A 26,878-nucleotide genomic window follows, 5' to 3' on the forward strand; every position below is an offset into this window, starting at 1 on the left:
AAAAATTATGAAAATAATATAATTAGCTTTGTGGTAAAAAATACTATCATTAGAGTATAAATTTCATATTATTTGCACATATTAAAGATGATGTACTTATTAATATGTAAAATTGTGTACTTTTTAGTATGTTTTGTCCCACATTGGAAAATAAGTAGGTGTGCTGAATATACTACATATAAATAGTAGAATTGTCCCACATCGAAAGATTAGTATAAGGTAAATAGTGTGATCCTATGATTGTAAATAGGAGACATATTTAGAACTTATGTATCAACCCAAAAAAATTTGAGTCTCATAAATATTGTTTTAAAGAGCTCTCTTAAGATTTTCTATTATTATCTCTATGATATGATATAAAACATAAAGTGGAGATTGATGATAACTACTCGAGAAAGAGTTAGGAACGTGAACAAGAGAAGCAAAAATCACTTAATGTTGGTGTCACATAGGCAACCTATAATGAACAACATTACAACATACACACAGTTAAAGCTTAAAGCACAATACAAAACCAAGAGTTTTACTAATGGTTGTCTTGTAACACCCCCATTTATTTAAGGGCCTGGCCAAGGACTCCTCAGATAAAGAAGGGTGTTACCATCTCGGAAATCCGAGGTAGTAGATAACAAAGGAAAAATAGACAGTACTTTAAATAGAAGGATATGAATGTTTACAACTCAAATGGAATACGTCTCATAACTGAAATTAAAGTCTGATAACTAAACAGAAATAAAAGTGGGCTAGTTCTAATTCAGGTGGTCCCAGCTCTCTTCCCATCCGGCTCCTAACAGTCACTGGAGTACCTGTCAATCTGCTCCCCATAAAACGGTTCATCACAGGTGTTCACGAATACACAGGGTCAACCACGAGGTTGAGTAGGGAAAACAATGAAACAATAAAATATGATATGCATGATCCACCGTCACCTCCATCTCGGTCACAACTCCACCACACACATCCCCGGAACGCCCAGCCATACCGATCCCCGGCAGACTATCAATCGACCGTCGTCGATATACCAGCTCAACAGCTGAGGTTATCCAGGGCAGGTCCTGCAGAACCCGCCTGGGCCTTATCGTAATAATCTCATCTCCTCCAACTCCAACTCCGATGCAAATGCAACGTATGAAATGTATGAAATGATAATGCTCAATAAGATAGATGAGATAAATCAGATATGTCATATAATCACCGAACATGCCAACTCTTTATAATCGTAAGAACTCAATTAGTGTATTTCCCTACCTCAATATTGTAGTCAAATGGACAGATGCTCAGTAATATTCCACAACAAATTCGCCCTCTGAAAGATAAATAACGATAAATGATTACTTAACTATTCTCGTTCCCAAAATAGAAATTTACTAAAATAGAACTTCCTAAATGGAAAGTTTCCTTAAATGGAAACTTCCCCGATATAGCGGTTTTCCAGTTTAACCAACCCGACTCCAAACCCGTCTCTAAATTCTCTAAATTATTTAAATGGTTCGGAGATTAATTAAATGATTATTTAAGTAACCCGGGAATTGAATTTAATAATTATTTAAGTGACTCGGGAAATAAATTAAATAATTATTTAAGTGACTCGGGCATTGAATTAAATAATTATTTTAAGTAACTCGGGAATTGAATTAAATAACTAACACGTTAATTAAAAGATTTAAACGAATTAAACGATTAAGAACCCGAATCTAACTTTAAACAACTCAAACACCCGTCTCCAATTATTTAAATAACTCGGAAGTTAAATTGATTAAATTATTTAAATGTTACGGAAACTACATTAATTAATTAATACGATATATCGACGGATTCTAATTATTAAACTCGGAATTAAAAATCAAAATGATAAACTAACGAAAACCGTAAACAACACTCAATAAACAACCCGTACTTCACTCTCTCACAACCCACCACACGCCGCTGAACCACCACGACCACCACCACCGCCGTGGTCTCTACTTCAACCCCACCACCAACCACCAGTGCCAAGGTGGTCGACTCCCGCCGGCGAGTCCAGCCATGGCCGTCTTTTGGCCCGGTTCGAAGCCGTGCCTCACCAAACACCTCTCGTTCTTCCTATACCACCACCACACACGACAACCATCCCCCTGCCAACCACCACAGGCATGGTCGCCACCAGCCCACGAACCCCGACAACATGGAGCCACCATTTCGACCTCCCCCGAGTCCATGGTGGCTCCACCCCAAAACTAAACACATAAACCGCCTGAGAATCCCTGTTTTAACCCGTTTTGCCCACCTTAATCGAAACCACCTCCCTCTGCCCCTACAACCACCTAAGACCACCCTAACCACCACCAAACTATTCTACCCTGACCACCCATTACCAATACCCTGCCAACCACCACCAGAAACCCTTATAATAGCCACGCAAACACCCGCAACAAAACCCGACAACAAGAATAAAAACAGAGGAAGGGTCGAGTGCTTACCCAAACCGCCACGAAAACCACCACCTAGGGCCGCCTTACCACGCTGACAACCACCCTACTTTAACCCTTGCTGCACTGTCAAGGCCCACGCTCACTTTCTCTCCCTCGAAATGCGTGAAAAGGTGAGATTGGATCTCGAGAAAGGGGAAGGCTGAATGTTGTGTGTGTGTGTTCATTATGACGGTTTGTGATGGGTATTTGTAGAATTCAAATACCATTGTTTAATTGAGGTAGGGTAAGTTTATTTAATTAATGTCAAATTGGGGTGTGTTGTTCATGATGACGGTAGGGATGGTATATGTAGGTTAGTGTATTATTATTTTAATTAAAGCTAGTGTACTTATTATTTTAATTAAGCTAGTGTACTTATTATTTTAATTAAGGTTAGCTACTATAATATAATTAAGGTTAATTTGGGCTGGTCATTTTATTGGGCCAGCTCAAATGGGTCGATTTCAATTTCCGTATAAACCCGTGTCAATTAACTAGGATCGATACAACGCGAGTTAAATAAAATAAATTGCCATAATTACCGACTCAACAAATTACCCAACTTAAATAGTAATATAAAATACGGGGTATTACAGTCTTCCCCCCTTAAAATGAACTTCGTCCCGAAGTTCGCTCATCTAACAAACCGCCATGCATCGATGTGGGTACCAAAACAGATGTTCTTATAAAAGGACTCGTGGTTTAGGCCTATAAAACCGAAATGTTACATTCTACCCTCCTAAAAAGAAAGTTACGTCCCGGAACTTACCTCATGTAAACAGGTGTGGATAGCTTTCCCTCATGGAAGCCTCAGTCTCCCATGTAGCTTCCTCAACATTGTGGTTAGACCACAAGACTTTCACCAAAGCTATCTCTCCATTCCTGGTCTTTCTTACTTTCCTGTCCAGAATCTCCTTAGGTGTCTCTAGATAGGACAACTGTTCATCCACCTCGATCACCTCAGGACTCAACACATGTGATGGATCGCTCAAGTATCGCCGCAACTGGGAAACATGAAAGACATTGTGAACTCTGGCTAACGCTGGTGGCAAAGCTAAACGATATGCCACCTCTCCAACTCTGTCCAAAATCTCATAAGGTCCGATGAATTTCTGACTCAACTTTCCTCGCTTCCCGAACCTCATAACTCCCTTCATTGGCGACACTTTGAGTAGTACCTTCTCTCCCACCTCGAAAGAAATGTCACTTCTCCTAGTGTCAGCATAGCTCTTCTGCCTGTCCTGGGAAGCTCTCATCTTTTGCCTAATAGTCTGTACATGTTCAACCATCTCCTGAATCATCTCTGGCCCCAAAATGACAAATCGGATCGATCATCCCAACACACAGGGCTCCTGCATTTCCTACCATAGAGTGCCTCGAATGGTGCCATCCCAATGCTAGCGTGATAACTATTGTTGTAAGAAAACTCGATCAACCCTAGTCTGTCCTCCCAAGATCCGCCAAACTCTAGAACACAAGCTCTCAACATATCTTCGAGGGTCTGAATAGTCCTTTCTGTTTGACCGTCAGTCGCAGGATGAAAAGCGGTGCTCATCTTCAGTTGAGTGCCCATCAATGACTGCGCATTCTGCCGAACTTGGATAGAAATCGGAATCTCTCGTCGAGATGATATCCTTAGGCACACCATGCAGCTTGACCACATATTGAACATAAGCCTTAGCCAACTCAGCCTTACTCCAAGTGTCTTTCATGGGGATAAAGTGAGCTGACTTGGTCAACCTGTCGACAATTACCCAAATCATGTTGTTACCTCTTAGAGTCCGAGGCAACCCAACGATGAAGTCCATGGATATACTCTCCCATTTCCACTCTGGCACTTCTAGCGGCTGCACCTTCCCTTGCGGTCTCTTGTGTTCACCCTTCACCCTCTGGCATGTCAAACATCGAGACACGAACTCAACGACCTCCTTCTTCATGTTAGGCCACCAGAACGTCTTTTTGAGATCTTTGTATAACTTATCCCCTCCAGGATGTACAGAGTAAGAAGTAGCATGTGCCTCTGTAAGAATTTTCTTCTTCAGTTCCTCGATAGCTGGCACACACCACCTTTGTCCAAACCTCAAACTCCCATCTGAATGAATACTGAATCTAGAGTAAGGTTACTCGCACCGCCGCTCTACCGCATTTCGCCATTTCTGAATTCTAGCATCCTCTTGCTGTAGTTCTCGAATCTCCTTGTACAACTCCGGCTCAATTGTCATATCTCCCATTGTCTCACCTCGTCGTATCATGTAAATCCCCATGTTCCTTAGCTCGCCTAGCATCCTCACCCTGGATCTGGCACTGATCAGGGCATGGATAGACTTCCGACTCAAAGCATCAGCTACGACATTCGCTTTCCCCTCATGGTAGAGCAAGTCCATGTCATAGTCGCCAATCAACTCGATCCATCTCCTCTGTCTCATGTTCAGCTCCTTCTGAGTATAGATATACTTCAGGCTCTTGTGATCAGAAAATACCTTGAAGGTTGCTCCATAGAGATAATGTCGCCACAACTTGAGAGCAAACACCACCGCTCCCAACTCTAGGTCATGGGTAGGGTAATTCTCCTCATAGGTCTTCAACTGTCGAGAGGCGTACGCGATTACCTTCCCGTTCTGCATCAACACACACCCGAACCCTTTCTTGGAAGCATCCGTATACACCTCGAAGTTATCATTCCCATCTGGCAAAGCAAGGATAGGAGCTGTGGTTAGGCGCTCCTTAAGTGTTAGGAAAGCCTTCTCACAACTCTCCTCCCAAACGAACCTATTCTCCTTCCTCATTAGAGATGTCAATGGTTTTGCTATCTTCGAAAAGTCTTTGACAAACCTCCTGTAGTATCCAGCTAGTCCCAAGAAGCTTCGAATTTCGCCCACATTCTTCGGACTCTGCCATCTAGTCACCGCCTCGATCTTGCTAGGATCCACGGACACTCCTTCTTTGGAAATCACATGCCCCAGAAAGGCAACTTTCTCCAACCAAAACTCGCACTTACTCAATTTGGCATACAACTGATTCTCTGCCAAAGTCCTCAGCACTATCCTCAGATGCTCCTCGTGCTCTTCCTCATTCTTGGAGTAAACCAATATATCATCAATGAATACGACCACGAACTTGTCCAGATAAGGACTGAACACCCGATTCATTAGGTCCATAAACGCAGCTGGTGCATTGGTCAATCCGAAAGGCATGACCACGAACTCGTAGTGTCCATATCTAGTTCTGAATGCCGTCTTAGGAATATCCTCGTTCTTTATCCCCAGTTGATGATAACCCGACCTCAGATCAATCTTGGAGAACACTCCAGCTCCACTCAGTTGGTCAAACAAATCATCGATCCTTGGCAAAGGATAACGATTCTTGACAGTCACGTTGTTCAACTCTCGGTAGTCCACACACAGCCTCAAACTTCCATCCTTTTTCTTGACAAATAGGACAGGTGCTCCCCAAGGTGAAACACTGGGTCGAATATAACCCTCCTCAGCCAATTCATCCAATTGCTTCTTTAATTCTTCCATCTCTTTCGGTCCCATACGGTATGGTGGTTTAGAAATAGGTCCTATTCCGGTTTTAGATTAATGGAAAACTCAACGTCGCGCTTAGGTGGTAGCCCGGAATCTTTTCCTAAATACCTCCTCAAACTCTCTCACTACGGGTATGTCGAAATCCTAGGGGCTTCGGACTCTCTATCCCACATCGACACAAGATCAACTGGTCTCCCTTTCTCGGACTCGATTTAAGGGTGTTTACGAAATAAATTTGACTTTGGGTTTAACCCCGTATCCCCCGTAGGTTACTCGACTCCCTTAGGTCCTTTCAATGATATTTTCTTTTGGTAACAGTCAATGAAGGCTTTGTATTTTCCCAACCAATCCATCCCTAGAATCACCTCAAAACCACCCAATGGAAACTCTATAAGGTTACAAAGAAAGACAACCTCTCCAATCAATAGGTACACTAGTATAGATTCTATCGCAAGACACAGACTCTCCCGAAGGTACTATAACAGAATCAACGACTCTATCATGAGCAGTAACGTTCAAGGCTCTAACATGTTCCCTAGATATGAATGAATGTGTGGCACCAGAATCGAATAACACAAATGTGGGTTTAGAATTGACAAGAAATGTACCAGTCACTACGTGAGCATCCTCCTCAGCTGCTTCCTTTCCCATGGTAAAGAGCTTGCCACTGGACTTAGCTCCAGACTGACTAGATGGAGCCGTACCAGGTTGCTTGTTCCCCTCATTCTGGTTCCTCTGAAAATTGCCACTCCCACTGGGCCGGTTCAGTTGGCTACGGTTCTGATAGTTGTTGTAGCTTCCTTGGTAACTGTTACTTGCCCCAGATCGGGCTCCTCCTCCATAGCCAGGGTTAGGGGCACGGTAGTTGTTGTACCCTGACCCCGCTGTACGAGATCCGCTGTACCCCGATGTAGGTGTCTGGAAACCCCCAGCTTGGTTTCTTCCAGAACTCATGCATTCCCGCACCTTATGCCCGAACTTCCCACAGCCAAAACAAGTGACCTTGGGCGCATTATCTCCCATACTAGCACTCCTGTAACTGCCTCCGCTTTGATTCCTCATACTCCCAGGAGCACTATTGGTGGAGTATCCACCGAATTTGCCTGAATTCGGCCTCTTGGCCCCAGCATTATCACTGGCAGTTTCCAGCTTTCTCTTCTCAGCTTTTCCTTTCTTCTCCTCCTTGATCTGCTCGGAGAGCCTCTCAGCAGCACCAGCCCTCAGGTAGATGTCCTGAACGGTGGTAGGCGGAGCTGCCGTGAGCCTCTTCTTGATGTCCACCGTCAGTCCTCTTTCAAACCTCATAGCCAGCATGGTCTCATTCCTAGCGAATTCGTCGATGTATGACGCCAACAGTCGGAATTTCCTGTGATAAATGTCCACCGTCATATCCTCTGTCATCCGGAATGTATCAAAGTCTTCCCTGAGCTTAGCTTTCCTGAACTCTGGCATGAACTGGTCTGTCAGTATCTCTTGGAACTCTGACCAAGACACGTAACCCTCCCCGATGTCCCGAGCAACATGTCGGATTTCCGCCTTGTTCCTGATCCACCATTCCCCAGCCGAGGCCCTAAGATAGTGGGCAGCCTGGTCCACTTGCAGCTCCTCTGGACAAGCAATCAGCTCAAAGAGGTTGGTGAATTCCCGACACCACTCACCCAGAAAGTGAGGTTCCCTTCTCCGAGTGAAGAAGGTGGGATTATGCCTCGCCACGATGTTACTGGTTCTAGCAGGATCGATTCTTTTGGCCTTTAGGGCCTCATTCTCAGCCCGTAGTTGATCTAACTCCTCCTGGGTGATGTTTACAGCTGTGTCCCTTCTTGGAGGCATGACTAAAAGAAAATTTTAGGATTTAGCTACAACACAAAATCATATTGGCAGTTCTAGCCAAATTTTATCATTTCTTACTCTACCTGTCTACCTAACATGGTTTAAGGATCATATAACCGTGTAAAGATATAAGTATGAATCAACTTTAAAACATGCAAAGTATTATGCTATCACTTCCCATTAACTCTCTTACGCAACGATTACTATACCGATCGGTTAACGATTAGGCACGATATATGAGTTTCATATCCAATATCATGTAACTTCCTCTACCCTTTCTCTCATATACACTCGTGTTTTCCGGGTCAAACTGAGAGGGCCACTGGTTCGGTGTGAGGGGGCCCCTAACTCATCCCTTACCTTAGTGGGCTCCTAACAGTTCTATCCCGGGGTTCATTTTATTTAGACTCTTCCTATGTTCATTGGATTCATTGGTTTAGGCCTGAGGATCGTTCGCTCTGATACCACTTTGTAACACCCCCATTTATTTAAGGGCCTGGCCAAGGACTCCTCAGATAAAGAAGGGTGTTACCATCTCGGAAATCCGAGGTAGTAGATAACAAAGGAAAAATAGACAGTACTTTAAATAGAAGGATATGAATGTTTACAACTCAAATGGAATACGTCTCATAACTGAAATTAAAGTCTGATAACTAAACAGAAATAAAAGTGGGCTAGTTCTAATTCAGGTGGTCCCAGCTCTCTTCCCATCCGGCTCCTAACAGTCACTGGAGTACCTGTCAATCTGCTCCCCATAAAACGGTTCATCACAGGTGTTCACGAATACACAGGGTCAACCACGAGGTTGAGTAGGGAAAACAATGAAACAATAAAATATGATATGCATGATCCACCGTCACCTCCATCTCGGTCACAACTCCACCACACACATCCCCGGAACGCCCAGCCATACCGATCCCCGGCAGACTATCAATCGACCGTCGTCGATATACCAGCTCAACAGCTGAGGTTATCCAGGGCAGGTCCTGCAGAACCCGCCTGGGCCTTATCGTAATAATCTTATCTCCTCCAACTCCAACTCCGATGCAAATGCAACGTATGAAATGTATGAAATGATAATGCTCAATAAGATAGATGAGATAAATCAGATATGTCATATAATCACCGAACATGCCAACTCTTTATAATCGTAAGAACTCAATTAGTGTATTTCCCTACCTCAATACTGTAGTCAAATGGACAGATGCTCAGTAATATTCCACAACAAATTCGCCCTCTGAAAGATAAATAACGATAAATGATTACTTAACTATTCTCGTTCCCAAAATAGAAATTTACTAAAATAGAACTTCCTAAATGGAAAGTTTCCTTAAATGGAAACTTCCCCGATATAGCGGTTTTCCAGTTTAACCAACCCGACTCCAAACCCGTCTCTAAATTCTCTAAATTATTTAAATGGTTCGGAGATTAATTAAATGATTATTTAAGTAACCCGGGAATTGAATTTAATAATTATTTAAGTGACTCGGGAAATAAATTAAATAATTATTTAAGTGACTCGGGCATTGAATTAAATAATTATTTTAAGTAACTCGGGAATTGAATTAAATAACTAACACGTTAATTAAAAGATTTAAACGAATTAAACGATTAAGAACCCGAATCTAACTTTAAACAACTCAAACACCCGTCTCCAATTATTTAAATAACTCGGAAGTTAAATTGATTAAATTATTTAAATGTTACGGAAACTACATTAATTAATTAATACGATATATCGACGGATTCTAATTATTAAACTCGGAATTAAAAATCAAAATGATAAACTAACGAAAACCGTAAACAACACTCAATAAACAACCCGTACTTCACTCTCGCACAACCCACCACACGCCGCCTGAACCACCACGACCACCACCTGCCGTGGTCTCTACTTCAACCCCACCACCAACCACCAGTGCCAAGGTGGTCGACTCCCGCCGGCGAGTCCAGCCATGGCCGTCTTTTGGCCCGGTTCGAAGCCGTGCCTCACCAAACACCTCTCGTTCTTCCTATACCACCACCACACACGACAACCATCCCCCTGCCAACCACCACAGGCATGGTCGCCACCAGCCCACGAACCCCGACAACATGGAGCCACCATTTCGACCTCCCCCGAGTCCATGGTGGCTCCACCCCAAAACTAAACACATAAACCGCCTGAGAATCCCTGTTTTAACCCGTTTTGCCCACCTTAATCGAAACCACCTCCCTCTGCCCCTACAACCACCTAAGACCACCCTAACCACCACCAAACTATTCTACCCTGACCACCCATTACCAATACCCTGCCAACCACCACCAGAAACCCTTATAATAGCCACGCAAACACCCGCAACAAAACCCGACAACAAGAATAAAAACAGAGGAAGGGTCGAGTGCTTACCCAAACCGCCACGAAAACCACCACCTAGGGCCGCCTTACCACGCTGACAACCACCCTACTTTAACCCTTGCTGCACTGTCAAGGCCCACGCTCACTTTCTCTCCCTCGAAATGCGTGAAAAGGTGAGATTGGATCTCGAGAAAGGGGAAGGCTGAATGTTGTGTGTGTGTGTTCATTATGACGGTTTGTGATGGGTATTTGTAGAATTCAAATACCATTGTTTAATTGAGGTAGGGTAAGTTTATTTAATTAATGTCAAATTGGGGTGTGTTGTTCATGATGACGGTAGGGATGGTATATGTAGGTTAGTGTATTATTATTTTAATTAAAGCTAGTGTACTTATTATTTTAATTAAGCTAGTGTACTTATTATTTTAATTAAGGTTAGCTACTATAATACTCCCTCCATTCAACTCCACACTACCATTATCTATTTTGTACACTATTCATAATTAAGCATTCAATTTCAATTTTCTCCCAATACATAAGTGAAAATATATTCATGTGGGATCTTGTTTTATTCGTCGTTACGAGTACATTAAAAATATCTAACTTTTATATTTTTTGCAAATACGTATCTAATGATATTTAGCGCGTAAAAGATGCGTTGACAAACGTGAAAAAAGAAAGTGGTAGTGTGGAGTTGAATGGAGGGAGTATAATTAAGGTTAATTTGGGCTGGTCATTTTATTGGGCCAGCTCAAATGGGTCGATTTCAATTTCCGTATAAACCCGTGTCAATTAACTAGGATCGATACAACGCGAGTTAAATAAAATAAATTGCCATAATTACCGACTCAACAAATTACCCAACTTAAATAGTAATATAAAATACGGGGTATTACATGTCTCCTAACACAGTACAAAACTAAAGATTTTACTAATGGTTGTCTCCCAGAGCGTTAATGTGTCGTTATATGTACGATATAGAGATCCCTATCTAATGATCGTCGATCGAGACTAAGTGGTTTTACCTTCAAAGAAAAATAATTCTTATACAATAATAGTTTTTTTTTTAAGAAGAGACATTTACTTCTTGGTATGTTATATCTTTCACATTGGAAAATAATGTAGGCATGATAAACATACTACGTCTAAATAATTAAATTATGTATCTCACATCGAAAGAATAGTATATAAAAGATATGTACTTTTTAGTAGGGTGAAATTTAAATAGGAGGCATTCTAAAAGATATGTACTTTTTAGTATATTATATGTCCTACATTGAAAAATAATGTAGGTGTGGTGAATATATTATGTATAAATAATAGAATTGTCTCATATATATACATTTTCTATATTATATTAAAGTGTTGTTTATAATTTTGATATAAAAACTTTATATTTTATTTGACAAAAAAGTATCGTATGAAAATTATATAATTAGATGGTGACAAAAAAAATGCTATCATTAGAGTGTAGATTCTATTGTATTTTCTCATTATTAAATCGAGTTGATGTCAAAGTAGGTGCGAAAATAAATGGGGTACTTAGTATGTTATGTGTCCTACATTGAAAAGTAATGTAAGTGTAGTGAATATACTATGTATATATATTAGAATTGTCCCACATCGGAAGATTACCATAAGGCAGGGTGATCTTATGATTATAAATAGAAGTCATAACCCAAAATCTTTTGAGTCTGTTAAGTATTGTCTTGGAGAGCTCTTAAATTTTATATCATTATTTTTTACCTATAGATTTTATATGTCCCACATTGAAAAATAATGTAGGTGTGGAAAATATACTACGTTTAAATAATATAATTAGAATTGTATTAAAAAAATTCTATTATTAGAGTATAGGTTCATATCATTTGCATATATTTTAATTATGATCAAAAAAATAGAAAACAAACGTATGAATATTAATAGATAATATAGTATTTGCTTATTATTAAATCGGGTTGGATGTCGAATTAGGTTCAAAAAATATGGTGTACTTTTAAATATGTTATTCATCTCACATTGAAAAATAATGTAGGTGTGATAAATATATATTACGTATAAATAGTTTAATTGTCCCACATCAGAAGATTATTATAAGGTGATGTGATCCCATGTTTATAAATAGGATTTATCCTTGGAACTTAGGTATCACCCCAAATATATTGAATCTCTCAAAGTATACTTATTATATAAGAGACTTTAAACATAATCTTGAATTAAATGTTAATTTTAAAGTTGTAACATTTTTTTAGGTGGGAGGAAGAGCGATAAAATGGTAAATATTATAACGAAAATGTTTCATTGTACCCTCGAATTTTGATAGATTACACATAATACCCCTAATTTTAAGTTTCTACATATAATACACTTGTGTTTAATTTTTTCATAATGCCGTTACTCCTATGAGTAACTGAGCATGCCATACTATTTGTGTTTTATTATTTAGGTATTAGATGTTAGTTTATTAAATAAAATATGGAATTAGGAATTAGATGATGAAGTGTTTGTGTAATAGATAACAAAAGAAAAAGGAGTCACAAGTCATAGGAGTAATGACGAAAGTTGTCAAATGGTATTCTGGGAAAGAGAAAGGTGAACACATGAGTATTATTTGTAGAAACTTAAAATTAGGGGTACCATGTGTAATCTATCAAAGTTCAAGGTTACCATGAGAAATTTCCAATATTATAATGATATAGTTAATTAAATTTTCATTTAAAAGAGAGAGATATCCGTACCAATAAAACAATAAAGGGTATATTATTCTTTAATTGTTATTTTATTAACATGTCATCAAACTTAACGTCCATTTAACAGCCTTTACATTAGGGGGTACCATAGGCAAAAAAATAGAACCTTAAGGGTACCATAGACAGATTCTTAAAAATAGGGTAACATGAAAAATCTGACAAAATTAAGGGGTAGCACGGGACATTTCCGTATCTCAATTATGATAAAAAAAAAATGAAGAAAAACAACGTACAAATATTAATGGAGAGTACTTGATCATATTATTAAATTTAAATATAACTATTATATATTATGAGTAACAATTGTCCGTGTTCGGTATTCGGGATCTGGTTGGATGTCGAACTAAGTGCAAAAACGATGGTCTAATTCTGAGTATGTTATTTGTCTCATATTGAAAAACAATGGAGGTTTGATGAATATATACTATGTATAAATAGTAGAATTGTCCCACATCAGAAACATAATCCAAGTTTGGTGAATATATTACTTATAAATAGTAGAATTGTCCCACATCGAAAAATTAGTATAAGGTGGGGTGATTATATGATTATAAATAAGAGTTAACCCACGTATATATTAATCTTTTATTTTTTTTGAAAGAGATATTTTAATAATATGTAAACAAATCATTAGACATAAAATGTAAACATTAAACTCTTATAACGTTTTTTTTTTCATTTTAAATAAGTTAATTACCCTGTTGCAACGCACGGGCATTCAAACTAGTTTGAGTAACAATAATAATAATGGACCAAAGCCGACCCGACTAGAATATACCCAAACTAAATTAAATAAAGTTAAAGGAGCTAAATTTAGGTCCAAATGAATCGTGCCTAATACCTTACTCTCTTGGCCATAAGTTATCTAAACTTAATATCAGCGAATGATTGAAAACCTTTCTAAAAAAAGTATGAAAATTACGAAGCGAAATAAGAATTTATTAACTCTAAGACATGCCTAGATAAATTATATCTATATCTTTAATTAAAATACCTTTATAATGAATATAGAAGTTAAACAAACGATTGAAAAGGAAAGAATATTTCATTTTGCATGGCTGAGATTTGGGATAGCAGTCGGAACTTTTTTGTGCATAAACTTTCGGCTAATGCTCAAAGAATCAGATGCTAAATTGTTAAGGTATCAGATTCTGTAGTCGATCAAGTGTACTATTTGGACCCTTCTAAATAAATATGTAAAAATACATTAAGCATAATCGTTTTAGATTCTTCACAAAATCTCATTTGTGACGGTTTGTGACGGCACGTATCCGTTATTTTAGAGAGGGAAGCACATGGAGGTGCCCCCACCTTGTCCCCCCTATCCGTTTTGTGAGTGGCATTATCTGTCACTTGCTCCGACCCGTCTTCAGCAAGACTAATTGTAGATTCTTAGGTGTTTGCTTGACAAAAAAAAAAAATTAATAAAGGTGCATTTAGTTTATTTTAATTCGATTAATTATATAACATATTCGTTCAATTCTCCGATCCATAGCATATCCATATATAACAATAAACCTAGCCATAAGTCATGTAAGAATACATCTTAAAACCAATTGATAATAAGCATTAAGGTGGTGCTATATAGTACCCGAACGAAATTGTCCTAACTATCAGTTGATAATATTTTAGTTTGGACCTTATCGAAATAGTAATCGTCTTAGTTTAGCTGATTACATCCACAAGGAAATGAATTGATAGAGGTTTTATCGTAAAACCGATAATAAGAGGAGTAATCCGACTTACTTTTCACAAATTAATCACTACCATTAGTTTTCTTTTTCGAAAAGTTGTCGTAGGAGTGAGTGAAAAAATTAAAAGAAATAATACTCAAAATATTAAACCAGTTTGGTAAGGAAGCATGACAATTGACATGCAAGTATGTAACCAACCCCATAGCTTTTACTATATAAACGCTTTTATGAGATTCTTGACGCTTTTCAGCATGGTGCTTAGTTGCTTATATTAAAGCAATTGTAAGTTGTTATCTTTATTTTAGGATATGTTCGTCTTAAATAAAAAATAAGTCAAATAAACTGATGAAACAAAAATAAAGTAAAAAATAAATGACAAATTCTTATCTCATACATCCATATACGAGTATAAAATATGGAGTAGTATATAAACTATTTTAAGGGTAGCCGACTGTTTTATTTTAAATTTAACCTCGGTCAGAAATCATATACTTTAAAAGAAAATACATTTCATATAATTAAATCATATACTTTAGAAAAAATTATGAAAATGATATCATTAGATTCGTCATAAAATTTGTTTTTAAAAGAAAATACATTTCATATTATTAACTTATACAATATATCTTAAGAGTAACCGACTGTTTCATTTTAAATTTATCCTCGGTCACAAATCATTTCTAACCAAGTAACCAACATTATATTAATGAATATGAAATTTTGTGCACAAAATTAATAACTGTCAATAAACCCTAGTATTTATAGCTTTAGGTCCTCCAAATTTTTAAGTTTGACCAACTCTTTGACCAAAATAAACTACGAAAGAATAACGTACATAATGTTTTTGGCGCCATTGGAGCAAGGTGATCCAACAACTTTATCCACCACGTGCTCAAGTGCTCTGCTTCAAATGCTTTCTTTACAACTTTATTCATGCCCTTTTCATTCCCTTCCTTTCTCAAGTAACACAAAGATGCCCTTCTACAAGGTACCCTAAGCGTCCGAGTATACGTAACGAGCTAGGCAGACGTCCCTGCTGAACAATGAAAAAAATGAAATTTCAGGTTAAAATTAGGAAAATGAGATGGCGACACCGGGTGTTACTCAATTTGGGTAACACCCGGGGCATAATTGTAAATTAGTTAGATATTTTCATTTCCCTCTCTTAATTTTTAAATTTCAAATTAATTAATAATAAGGGTAATTTAGGAACTTTATCTTATAATTAACTAAATAATCAAATTGATTTTGAGTTCCATATTATTTATCAACACCATTTTAATCTGGAGATCTCTTTCTAGCTAATGAAATAGATCTAGATTGAAGATCGTCAATTGGTTGCGAAACTTTAAAGCACACACTTCTTTTCCAAATTAACAAAGCTTTGATTTATGAAAAGATCATTAATAAATTCATGACTGATGAGAGAATTTAATGATCAAAACCTAATTTACATAAAGACAAATTAATTTAATTTCAAAGAGGCGAATGAACTAACGAAGATCAAATTCGATTGCAAACTGTATTAACATAAATTTATTATTCGCAAAGTAAAATCATATGAGTGCTAGATCAACCTCTTGAATGATACTCCACTAAGCAAATTATAATGATGAAGTTGGTTTTGCTATACGAGCAGAATTCATCTACTTACCTTCTCATTTGTTTAAACATTTACGAGTAATTCATACGGAGTAATTGTTATTATCAGTAATGCTTGGATATGTTAGATTTACCTAAAAAAAACTTTAGCTAATTTAATTACACTTCTACCCTTTAAAATTTTGGCGCAAATCTGAAAATAGATATTTTGACATTTGTTTTTATTAATTTTTTAATAAGGTGTTACCAAAACTCGGTAACACCCGGTGTCGCTCTATCACTTCCCTTAAAATTATAATGTACTCCGTATAAAGTTTATAATTACAGAAACACAATACTACCCTATTATTTTGTTCCTCTGAAACCCGAGGGTTCAAATGACCCTATTATCAATAAAACAAATACACGAAATGAAATTAAATGATGAACGTGGTTATGAGTTATGACTTACGACTATGATCGAACAATGAATTATAGCAAAATTACTGTTAGAGTATAAAATCGATCTACGGACTCCAACCATCAGTTTAAGCGTTTGGTTGAGATTGTTTATTGATATGGTATCAGAGTCAGTATGACCAAAAGGTCACGGGTATAGCCGATTAGGGAGGCCTGCAGATGCATCCACATTTCAAGCCCAAAGGGCGTTCGTGTAAGGGGGAGTGTTAGAGTATAAAACGATTTTGGGACTCCAACCATCAGTTTAAGCTTTCGGTTGAGAAGGGTTTTTGACAATTAGATTAATAAAATGTGAAATTTTACATGTGAAAAGATCTCATGGCTTATACACTAATGAGCATGCTAAACTTCATGCACCTAAAACGCAAAATATTCTAGGAAAGAACAAAAGACATTAAAAGACTATACATTAGCACAAAGGTTAAACAAAAGGCTTCAATAACCACATTAGCTAATGAATAAATCTAAAGGAAAGGGGATTGTGTCCATTAGTGCACAATAATTAGCATAAGTATGATGAAGAAAGACTAATTATGACCACTATTAATTTGAGTTCAATCACTTCAATATCATCATCATAAAAAATATAAAATTCAATAATTAACACCTTTTAGGATAACAAAAATAGCCCTAATTGGAGTAATTACTATGGAGTACATGTCATTTATTTTTTTGAAATGCCCCTTTTAAAAAGTTTTCTTTTAATTTGTAAGATAAGATAGATTTCTCAACCTTTCACTCCATGGGTTCAATTGATAAGATATAAAGAGATGGTACCTAGTACCTACAATCTCAACCAAATCGACATCGATTTATATGCATAATCTTTGTATATACGGACTATATATTTATCGTACCAGATTAAAATCACCCATCTATACTACAAGTTACTTTAAACTTAATTAATTATTAGCTCAAGACTTATTTTTTTTTAAAGCTTATGTAAACGCATAATCTCGTGTTTGGATATATTTACCTCAACTATCGAGTCAAAGCAATTTGAAGGATATTTCAAGTATATTTTTTTTAGCGTAAAAGGAGCCATAAACCTAATATGATGTTGACATGATTCAAACTCATTTCAGAAGTACTACGGAATATTTTTTTTACCATTTTACTAGTTAAACAAGCTGACAAGTGACATCTACATAATATTTTGAATTATAGGGACTTAAATGATCCAAAAGAATCGAATTTTCTCCCGATATAACTAAGATTCTTGACAAATTATTATGAGTAATCGGTTTCATTGTTTCAAGTGAACTAGTGAAGTCGTTTTGAGTTATCCACTTGTACTTCATATTTTAGGTGAATTGTTTCAATAAAGAAGGCTTGGCTAAAACATGAGATTGGTACAATCGATACACTAAGCACAAGGATTGCATCAAATCTAGTGTATAAAATGCTTATTTGTGCTTAAATAGCTTTCAATGTCTTACTATTGTGTCTTGTAGTGATTGACAATATCTATAAGATTTATGCATGAAAAGCAGTAAATTTGTGCTTAAAGCATGATACAGTAAAAACTTCTTTGTTGGTAAATGTATAAGCAATAGAGAACCGTAAAAGAGAATATAATTCTTCTTTTTGTCCATAAGTTGAACTTAATCAGGATCCTTTTGCATGGATCAATGTATTATGTATGGCATGATATATTTCAAACAACACAAATTCTCATTATAGACGGACACTATCCGTCTATACGTATAGACGGATACCATTTCCCCTCACAAAATACACATTTGTTATAAAGTGGAAAGCACATGGGAGGTGCCCCACCTTGTCCCCCCTACCCATTTTATTAGAGGTCTTTACCCGTCTGTTCGCCCCACCCGTCTATACCAAGACCTATTGTTCAAACAATGTGCGCTTGAAAGAAATATTTTGTTTGTTTCACCATGTTTAGCAGTATGTTACCTTTAGTTAATTTGGCCTCGATATGAAAATATAAAGAATGATGGGGGAGTATCTATATTCGAGTGAGTTTCGTTATCATCTTCTCACGTGTATTATATAATATATATATAGACTCGATACAAAAAAAAAGGTGAGAGAATCATGTAGACTTGTGAGTTACTAATGCCGTAATGCGCATGCGCACCTGAAATTCGATAATATTTGATGATAGTATGATACTATCTCTTTTTTTATGCTAATTTCAACTATTATAGATTATCCTCGATATCACTTAGTAAAAGGCACTCCTGTAATAAAAACTATAAGGTCAAATGATTTTACGATAAATTATTTGCAAAATTAAGTAGAGACGTATGTCTAATTAACATAGGTATATTAAAGAATATAAAAATTGTCTTAAAATTATATTTGAGTTAAATAAAAAGTACTATTACACACATCTAAAATTTCCACAAAAATTGTCTTAGCTATTTGTCTTAGTTATTTGAGTCAACAAGAAAAGCCAACCAGTCTCATTTATAACGGGTATATTTGTCGTAAATTTGTAATGAGTCAAGTACTATTCATGTGGGTAGATAAGACAAAAAAAATTACTACTCTTTAGGCACTCGATTTTGTCTTATCTACCCACAAAAATAGCATTTGATCCATTGCAAGTTTGCGACGAATATGCCTATCAGTCTGTCAGAGATGAGAATTTGTGGAAAAGGGAATGCTATATATATCTCCACGGTGAATTTAACTAATCCACGGGAGATGTAAGAAGAGTAAACAAATATCGTGGAATTAGTCATTTTCACCGTGGAAATAATGCAATTTCCCCAAAAAATACGCGGAGCAATTATCCGAGTCTCCACGCAGTCTGACTAGTCAGTGGGCCCGTAGTCCATGATCACTGAATGTCAGTCAGAATTTGGCCCAAGACATGGAAATTCAAAGACCTACTCAAATTATTTTGAAAAAAAAAAAAGTGATTTTCAGCTTTACATTACTACTCTACTTTTTAGATATGGGTCGGGTATTTTGGACAAAATTTTAAAACCCGTCAACTCTTATAAGATGCGTGCGTTAAGTTAAGTTCAAGGACTATAATTTCAGTCTAGTTTTGTTTAGCTTTAATTCAGTCAATTAAGTTCAACACAACTTATTTTCATTAAATTAAATCTAATTCAATTTAAGTAAGTTCAAGTTTCTATAAATCCAGTTCAAAGTCATTCAATTAAGCTAAATTCAAATAATTTCATTAAAAAACCGATGTCTAAGTTTTAGCTAGATTTGGCAAATAGGGTCAACCGAGCCAGGTGCAGGTTGGATCATTTCGTATTTGACAAAATTCCATTCAAATCCGGTCGAGCTAGGTCATTTCGAATCCAGGCCGTTTTCGATCTCTTATTATCAAATTATATTAGCGATAATGAACAAATGTGCAACAATCGATATTCAAGCCAGGTCATAATGGCCAAGTCAATTTGAATTACGGTGGAGCTATGCCCCGATTCAGATGTTGAGTCGGATTATTCGAGTCGGGTTATTTAAATCTGTCAATTTTATCTGGTCCAGGCCATCCAAATCATATGCATTTATGGTGTCAGCAAATACCAGCCGCTTTCAAAAGTTGACTCCAGTAGACTTAATATTTCAACAACCGTACTACTACTGCTAAATAATTACTAGTACTTCTGTAAAATCAAAGAATAAATGCTCCAAATTTAAAAATTTTACTCCTAATAAAGGAAGTCAAAACCATAACCAAATTAAAACCAGGTAAAAATTCAGACCTTAACTTGGTAAATTTACGTACAAGTTCCTAACTAAATGTACACTTTGCCAATTTTATGTCAACATTTTGTCATACTCATATTTATTTTCAGGAAAATACGGAGTATGCTTATAATATTAATATTTACTGTGAGTCAATCATGTGACTGATTTTTATGGTCACGGTTAATTTTAGTTGATCATGACTGTCAATTTTCATGATAGTTACTTAAAACATTGATGACAAGTGCAAATGTGCAATGATCACATGCAAACTTCATGTTACTAAATATTGATATTATGATGAATGATGATGTTGATGATCTTTTTTGATAATTCAATATGATATTGTTAGATACTTCTATATGATTTTGTTCGATTCTTCTCATATGATGTTGTTTACTTTCCATAAATTGGTTCGAATCCAAGTTCTATAGAAAGTGTATTGGATATTTCTCAACTTATAGCGGAGATTTATAACGTTATTTGGGTTTTTAGGTTGGGATTTAAGAATTTCGAATTTCTTAGAGCTGGGATTTTTCGCCCCTCTCTTAACGGGACAAGAATGTTCAATATAGGCATAAAGTCAACAATTTTTTTGGCCTCACGAAAACAATGTTTAATCACTTATCGAAAAAATGAAGGTCTAACTTCACATCTTTAATAATACTTGAAATTTTTCACGGAATTTGCCAAGTACTACAGATTGTCAGATTGAGTTAATAACACATAAATTATCATTTTCAACAATTGGCTTTGAAATTCTACGTATTTAGCTGCTAGAATGTCTTCTTTTAATTTGATTTAGTTTTTTAATCCCGATGTTTAAATAAGCTTAAAACGAAAAAAATATACTCCGTATATAATTACCTCTTCAAGTAAATAGTACGGAGTAAACTATCTTAGGAAGACGATATCCGTATTAAGGTGAAAACGGATAAACTATGCTCACATTTACATTTATATGTATCTTCCTTTATTTCTTCTACCATAGGAGTATTTATTTCGGCTTAAATCTTAAGGCAGATATTTCTGTTTCAAACACGAATTTGTATCAATTAAAAAAAACTACACCCCTAGTAAACGAAGACCAATTGTCCAATCCTAATTCCTACCTCGTTTTGAACCAAACATCCTTGATCCTTGTTTAGTTGTTTACACATCTCTTGTCTCTTCTTCACCATCTTTCTCTTTGTCCACTTAAAACACTCCAAAACACATTAAAATTTAAAAATAACATTATTTTATTTATTAAAAAATTATTAAAATCACAACTAAAAAACAGTACTCTCACACTCACACTCACACATCACACTTCACACACTTCTTTACTTTTCTGTCCTTCTAACAAAGCCTTGTGTGTTGGGAATCTCATTAGTGTTTCAGAGAATTCAATTCTTTTCTCTTGGCATTTGTGTTTTTTTTTTCAAATTCACAACTTCAACATCTCAAAATCCTCAAAAAAACAACACCAAAATCCGCTATCTACCTTCTCTTTTCTACCTTTTCCGACTTCAGAGCATCAAAATCTCAAAGTCTACATGTAGCATATATAAAACCATATCATAGTAACTAAATCAAAAAACCCGTTAGTCCGCTACCAACCTTCTCTTTTCTACCTGGTCCGACTTTCTTAGTAAACAACATTTTGCATTTCTCATATACACCCTTAAAAACAACAAAACCCATATTTCTCAAAACTTATTATCAACACAAAATGTTACATTAACTAGAAACCCGCTATCAACCTTCTCTTTTCGACCTTTTCGACTCCTTACTAAAACAACATCTTACATTTCTCATACTCCCTTAAAAACAACACAAACCATGTTTCTCAAACCACATCACCAACACAAAATGATCTTAATTTTCATCATATTATTCAAATTTTCTTGTTTAACCCTAACAAAAACACAAGAACTAGAACCATTACTTGACCTAAAAACATCATTAGACCCAACAAACAAATTTCTAACATCATGGTCAAGTAATGGTGATCCATGTGATGGAACATTTGAAGGTATTGGGTGTAATGAAATGGGTCAAGTTGCTAATATTTCATTACAAGGAAAAGGACTTATGGGTCAACTTTCACCATCAATTTCTAAACTTAAATATTTAAATGGTTTATATTTGCATTTTAATTCACTTCATGGTGTTATTCCTAAAGAGATTTCTGATTTAACAAACTTGGTTGATCTTTATCTTGATGTTAATAATTTTTCTGGTGTTATTCCTACTGAGATTGCTAAAATGGAGAGCCTCCAAGGTTAGTTTTTTGTCGGTTTTGTGTAAGACTGTTGTATACGTATATTGTGCTATTTTACTTATGTTAGGACTAATAAGGTCGTTAATATATGAAGTAAGGCATTAATTTTTACTCACTTCGTCTCATTTATTTATTTACCATTTTTTTTCTGCATAAAAATATTTAAATAAATGATGAGGACGAAGGGAGTATGTTTTAAGAGTACTTTTCTTGAGATTAATTTTTTTCTAGGGTTAGTCCTCCTGAGTTAGGTAACATGGAAAATCTCCAATGTTGATTTTTACTTTATTTTTTGTCGGGTTTTGTGTAAGACCGTTGTATGCATATATCGTAATTCGTAATGCTAGTTACTTAAGGTGTTTATTTTTAAGTTTTAGGAGTATATCTCTTGAGATTAAGAATATTTTTTTTTTTTTTGATATTTGCATTGTAATTATATTTGAACTTTTGTGATTTTTATGTAAAAAGTTGTTATTATGTGATGTTTTTGGAAAAGGTATTAGCTTTATGACATTTTTAGTAATTAATTTTAGCTTTAGATTGCTCTTAGATTCTCATAATGATGTTTATTTGAAATTAATTTGAAATTAATTTATCACTTAATTTCTTAAAAACATTTTAAAAATTTAAAATGCACCTATCAAAAAAAATAAATAAATTAAAATGCAGAATGCATGATGTACTCGTATTCTAAGAAATTAATTCAGTTTTTTTTTTTTTTATATTGAATTTATGCAAAAAAGGTTGTAACTTTATATCAATTAGAGTATAGTAATGTTTTCTAATGACTTGATTTCGTATTGGGTCTTTCGGAAATAGCCTCTTTGCAGTGGTGGAGCTAGGGGGGGCTAGCAGGGGCGGTCGCCCCCCTGGCGGATGAAATTTTCGAAGCTTTTAATTAAATTTTTCGAAATTTTTCCGGGGTGCCTTATAAAATTAGTCGTTCGCCCCCCTAAAATTTTTCGCCCCCCTAAGTTCAAATCCTGGTTCCGCCACTGCCTCTTTGTATCCGACCCCCACTTACCCTGCAATTTACGCTAGCCATTTCCCATTTGAGGCACTGGGGTAATGTTATTGTTGTTGACGATAAATTTGTTGATTTGCAGTGCTGCAGTTATGCTATAATCAGCTAACAGGAAGCATTCCAACACAATTGGGATCACTGAAGAAATTAACAGTAATTGCATTGCAATCAAATCAGTTAACAGGAGCAATTCCTGCAAGTTTAGGAGGTTTAGAAGCATTAGTGAGGTTAGATTTGAGCTTTAATCATCTCTTCGGTTCGATCCCTACACCTGTTGCTGAAGCTCCTTTGCTGCAATCTTTCGACATCCGAAACAATACTCTTTCTGGGAATGTTCCTACTTGTAAGTTCACCAGACTTGAATTCCTCTGTTTTTTTATTGAAAAATAGCATAGTAGGACACTAGGGGAGGCTCGGAATTTTTTTAAGGGTAAGGCCGTGTACATCTGATTCTTATCGACACAACATTGAATGGGGAATATCGGATTGTTAATCTATAAGGGAGAAATTTGAATAAAATTTTAGGGATATTCTCTCGTGTATCCTTCAACTTTTTCATTTTTTAAGATGTACCCCTCTTTTCTTGCAAAAAACAAACAAACTTTGGATCGTCAATAACGCTTGGCTACAAATTCAGAATACAGTAATTTTTTTTTTCAAATTGACCGTCTTTAAGAGGTCTTCAGTTTGAAAAAGAAGTCGCCCACGTCTCAACTCGTAGTCGGGAATTATTGTCGGTCAAAGTTTATTCGTTAAAAAAACTTTGACCAACCATAACTACTGACTACGAGTTTAAAAAGCAGTGAATTTTTTTTTTCAAATTCAAGACGTTGACGAGATAATTGGTTTGAAAAAAAAAAATTACCGTTTTCTGAACTCGTAACAGAATATTATTATCAGTCAAATTTTTTTTGTGAAAAACGAGGGGTACATGAGAGAATATCCCAAAACTTTAAAATGTAAAATGTATGCATGGATACTATGCTATCTCACAAACCAAGAAGCAGGTAGATATTCAGTGAGCCGTTTTGTTTTATTCCATCATATTCTAAAGTCGAAAAAATAAGAATTTTATTATGTTACTAAATTTGTAAATTGAAATGTTGCAGCTCTGCAGAGATTAAGTGAAGGGTTTAAGTATGCAAACAATAGAGGGCTATGTGGAGAAGGTTTCATAACATTAGAAGCTTGTCCTGATGCTGACCACCTAGGTCAAATCCGTCCAGAACCGTATGGAGGAAGAGCGGGAGCTGGACACGGGTTCCAAACAAAGGATATCCCGGAAACAGCAAATGTTCAACCAAACTGCAATGGAAATGACTGTCCAAAACCTCGAAAAAAGTCACATGCTTCCGCAGCTGTAGGCATTGTGGTTGTAATTCTTGGTTTGTCGGTGATCAGCGCGTTCATTTTCACAAAATACCGCAGGACAAAGCAAAAGCTCGGGAGCTCATTCGAGCTGACTGAGAACCGTCTCAGTCTCAGTACTACTGATCAACCTAAGGAGTACTGTCGTAAAAATGGGTCCCCTTTGATCAGTCTCGAGTACCCAAATGGGTGGGACCCGTTATCAGATGGTCGAAGTATAAGCGGGTTCTCAAATGAATTGCTGCAAGGGTTTCGGTTCAATTTGGAGGAAGTCGAATGTGCTACTCAACACTTTTCACCGTCTCACTTGTTAGGCAAGAGCGGACTATCTGCTGTTTATCGGGGAGTGTTAAGAGACGGGACTGTCGTTGCTGTCAAACGGATTAGTAAGAGCAGTTGCAAGTCTGAGGAAGCCGAGTTTCTTAAGGGATTGAATCTGTTGACCTCTTTGAGGCACCCGAATTTGGTTCGTTTGAGAGGGTTTTGTTGTTCTAGGGGACGAGGCGAATGCTTTCTGGTCTATGATTTTGTTCCTAATGGGAATGTGCTCAAGTATCTCGACCTCAAAGGCGGTGATCCTAACGTTCTTGAATGGTCTACTCGAGTCAAGATCATCCATGGCATTGCCAAAGGTTCGCTCTTTTTCCTAACCTATAACAGTTCATTCGGGTCATTTCATTTTGCGGGTATTCTGAACTTTTTCGTTTTCTAAGGTACTCGTTTTTCAGACAAAAACTTTGACCGATAATAATTCTCTGTTACGAGTTCAGAAAACGGTAATTTTTTTTTTCAAACCAATTATCTCGTCAAGGCCTTGAATTTGAAAAAAAAAAAATTCACCGCTTTTTGAACTCGTAGCCGTTAGTTATGATTGGTCAAACCTTTTTTAACGAATAAACTTTGACCGACCATAATTCCCGACTACGAGTTGAGACGTCGGTAAATTCTTTTTCAAACCGAAGACCTCTTAAAGACGGTCAATTTGAAAAAAATGTTTTATCGTATTCTGAACTTGTAGCCAAGAGTTATTGACGGTCAAAGTTTTTTTTGCAAGAAAAGAGGGGTATATCTTAGAAAATGAAAATGTTCAGGGATACACGAGAGCCGTTTTTTTTTGGGGTATAAAGGGAGCTACAAAACGCAATTTTGATGCTGACGGGATTTTAAGTACGAAGGTGACCGGGTTAATTTAGTTCGGTTTTTTGCATCTGTTGTATTTGCAGGAATACTATACTTACACAGCAACAAAGTGAACAAATCACCCCTGATTCACCAAAACATATCAGCAAAGAAGGTTCTAATCGACCACCGATTCAACCCGATAATCACAGACTCAGGCCTACCCAAACTGCTGACAAACGACACCGTCTTCTCAGCCCTAAAGGCAAGTGCAGCAATGGGGTACTTAGCTCCCGAGTACACCAACACAGGCCGGTTCACTGACAAGAGTGATGTCTACGCTTTTGGCATACTTGCATTCCAAATTCTGTCAGGTAGGAGGAAGATACCAAACTCAATGAGAGGCGGACTTGAATTACCGACATTTCAGGAGTATATCGACTCAAATATTCATGGCAAGTTCTCAGAAGTCGAAGCAGCCAAGATTGCTAAAATCGCGTTGAATTGTACTCATGATTCCCCTGCTGATAGGCCTTCTATGGATGTAGTTGTCTTAGAATTGGGTAGTTGTATTACTTGTTATCCATCTCCATGAGTTTAGGACTAATCCTTGCACAATTAAGGGTATTTTTCCCTTAAATTTTCCGAAAATCGATGTAATTTGTAGGTGTAGGAAGTATTGAACTCATTGAACTTTCTCCAATCCCTTAAACTAATGTATTAACTTAGTATTATTTCATGTTTATTTAGTTGTTCTCAATTTTTTTTTTTTT

General features: G+C 36.5%; 2 protein-coding genes across 4 annotated transcripts; one reads left to right on the forward strand and one right to left on the reverse strand.

Moving 5' to 3' along the window:
- Positions 1–428: 428 nt before the first annotated feature.
- Positions 429–10,460, reverse strand: LOC141606595 (uncharacterized). 3 transcript variants are annotated; one of them, XM_074425786.1, is made up of 5 exons: positions 10,197–10,460; positions 8,987–9,044; positions 6,586–7,809; positions 1,249–1,306; positions 429–814 (listed from the first exon to the last, which is right to left on the reverse strand). In XM_074425786.1, the coding sequence occupies exons 3-4, from the start codon at positions 7,805–7,807 to the stop codon at positions 1,278–1,280; spliced, it is 1,251 nt and encodes a 416-aa protein (XP_074281887.1). In that variant the 5' UTR covers positions 7,808–7,809; positions 8,987–9,044; positions 10,197–10,460; the 3' UTR covers positions 429–814; positions 1,249–1,277. The 3 variants fall into 3 exon arrangements, 2 of the variants coding, with proteins under 2 accessions (XP_074281887.1, XP_074281888.1); XM_074425787.1 differs by lacking the exon at positions 1,249–1,306; XR_012526764.1 differs by lacking the exons at positions 429–814; positions 1,249–1,306; positions 6,586–7,809 and adding an exon at positions 8,013–8,552.
- An 11,229-nt stretch (positions 10,461–21,689) lies between these two features.
- LOC141606596 (putative cysteine-rich receptor-like protein kinase 39) lies at positions 21,690–26,847 on the forward strand. The gene is made up of 4 exons (XM_074425788.1): positions 21,690–22,594; positions 23,701–23,961; positions 24,728–25,618; positions 26,210–26,847. Exons 1-4 carry the CDS (start codon positions 22,153–22,155, stop codon positions 26,698–26,700), a joined length of 2,085 nt encoding a protein of 694 aa, XP_074281889.1. The 5' UTR covers positions 21,690–22,152; the 3' UTR covers positions 26,701–26,847.
- Positions 26,848–26,878: the final 31 nt, after the last annotated feature.

This window comes from Silene latifolia, chromosome 10, assembly GCF_048544455.1.
Source record: "Silene latifolia isolate original U9 population chromosome 10, ASM4854445v1, whole genome shotgun sequence".
Taxonomy (NCBI): Eukaryota; Viridiplantae; Streptophyta; class Magnoliopsida; order Caryophyllales; family Caryophyllaceae; genus Silene; species Silene latifolia.

Coding starts and splice junctions, on each gene's coding strand:
- LOC141606596 (XM_074425788.1), top strand. CDS start 22,153: ATGTTTCTCAAACCACATCACCAACACAAAATGATCTTAATTTTCATC. Junction 23,962..24,727: donor TTCTGGGAATGTTCCTACTT/GTAAGTTCACCA, acceptor GAAATGTTGCAG/CTCTGCAGAGATTAAGTGAA. Junction 25,619..26,209: donor CATCCATGGCATTGCCAAAG/GTTCGCTCTTTT, acceptor TTGTATTTGCAG/GAATACTATACTTACACAGC.
- LOC141606595 (XM_074425786.1), bottom strand. CDS start 7,807: ATGCCTCCAAGAAGGGACACAGCTGTAAACATCACCCAGGAGGAGTTA. Junction 1,307..6,585: donor GGATGCTCACGTAGTGACTG/GTACATTTCTTG, acceptor TTTATCTTTCAG/AGGGCGAATTTGTTGTGGAA.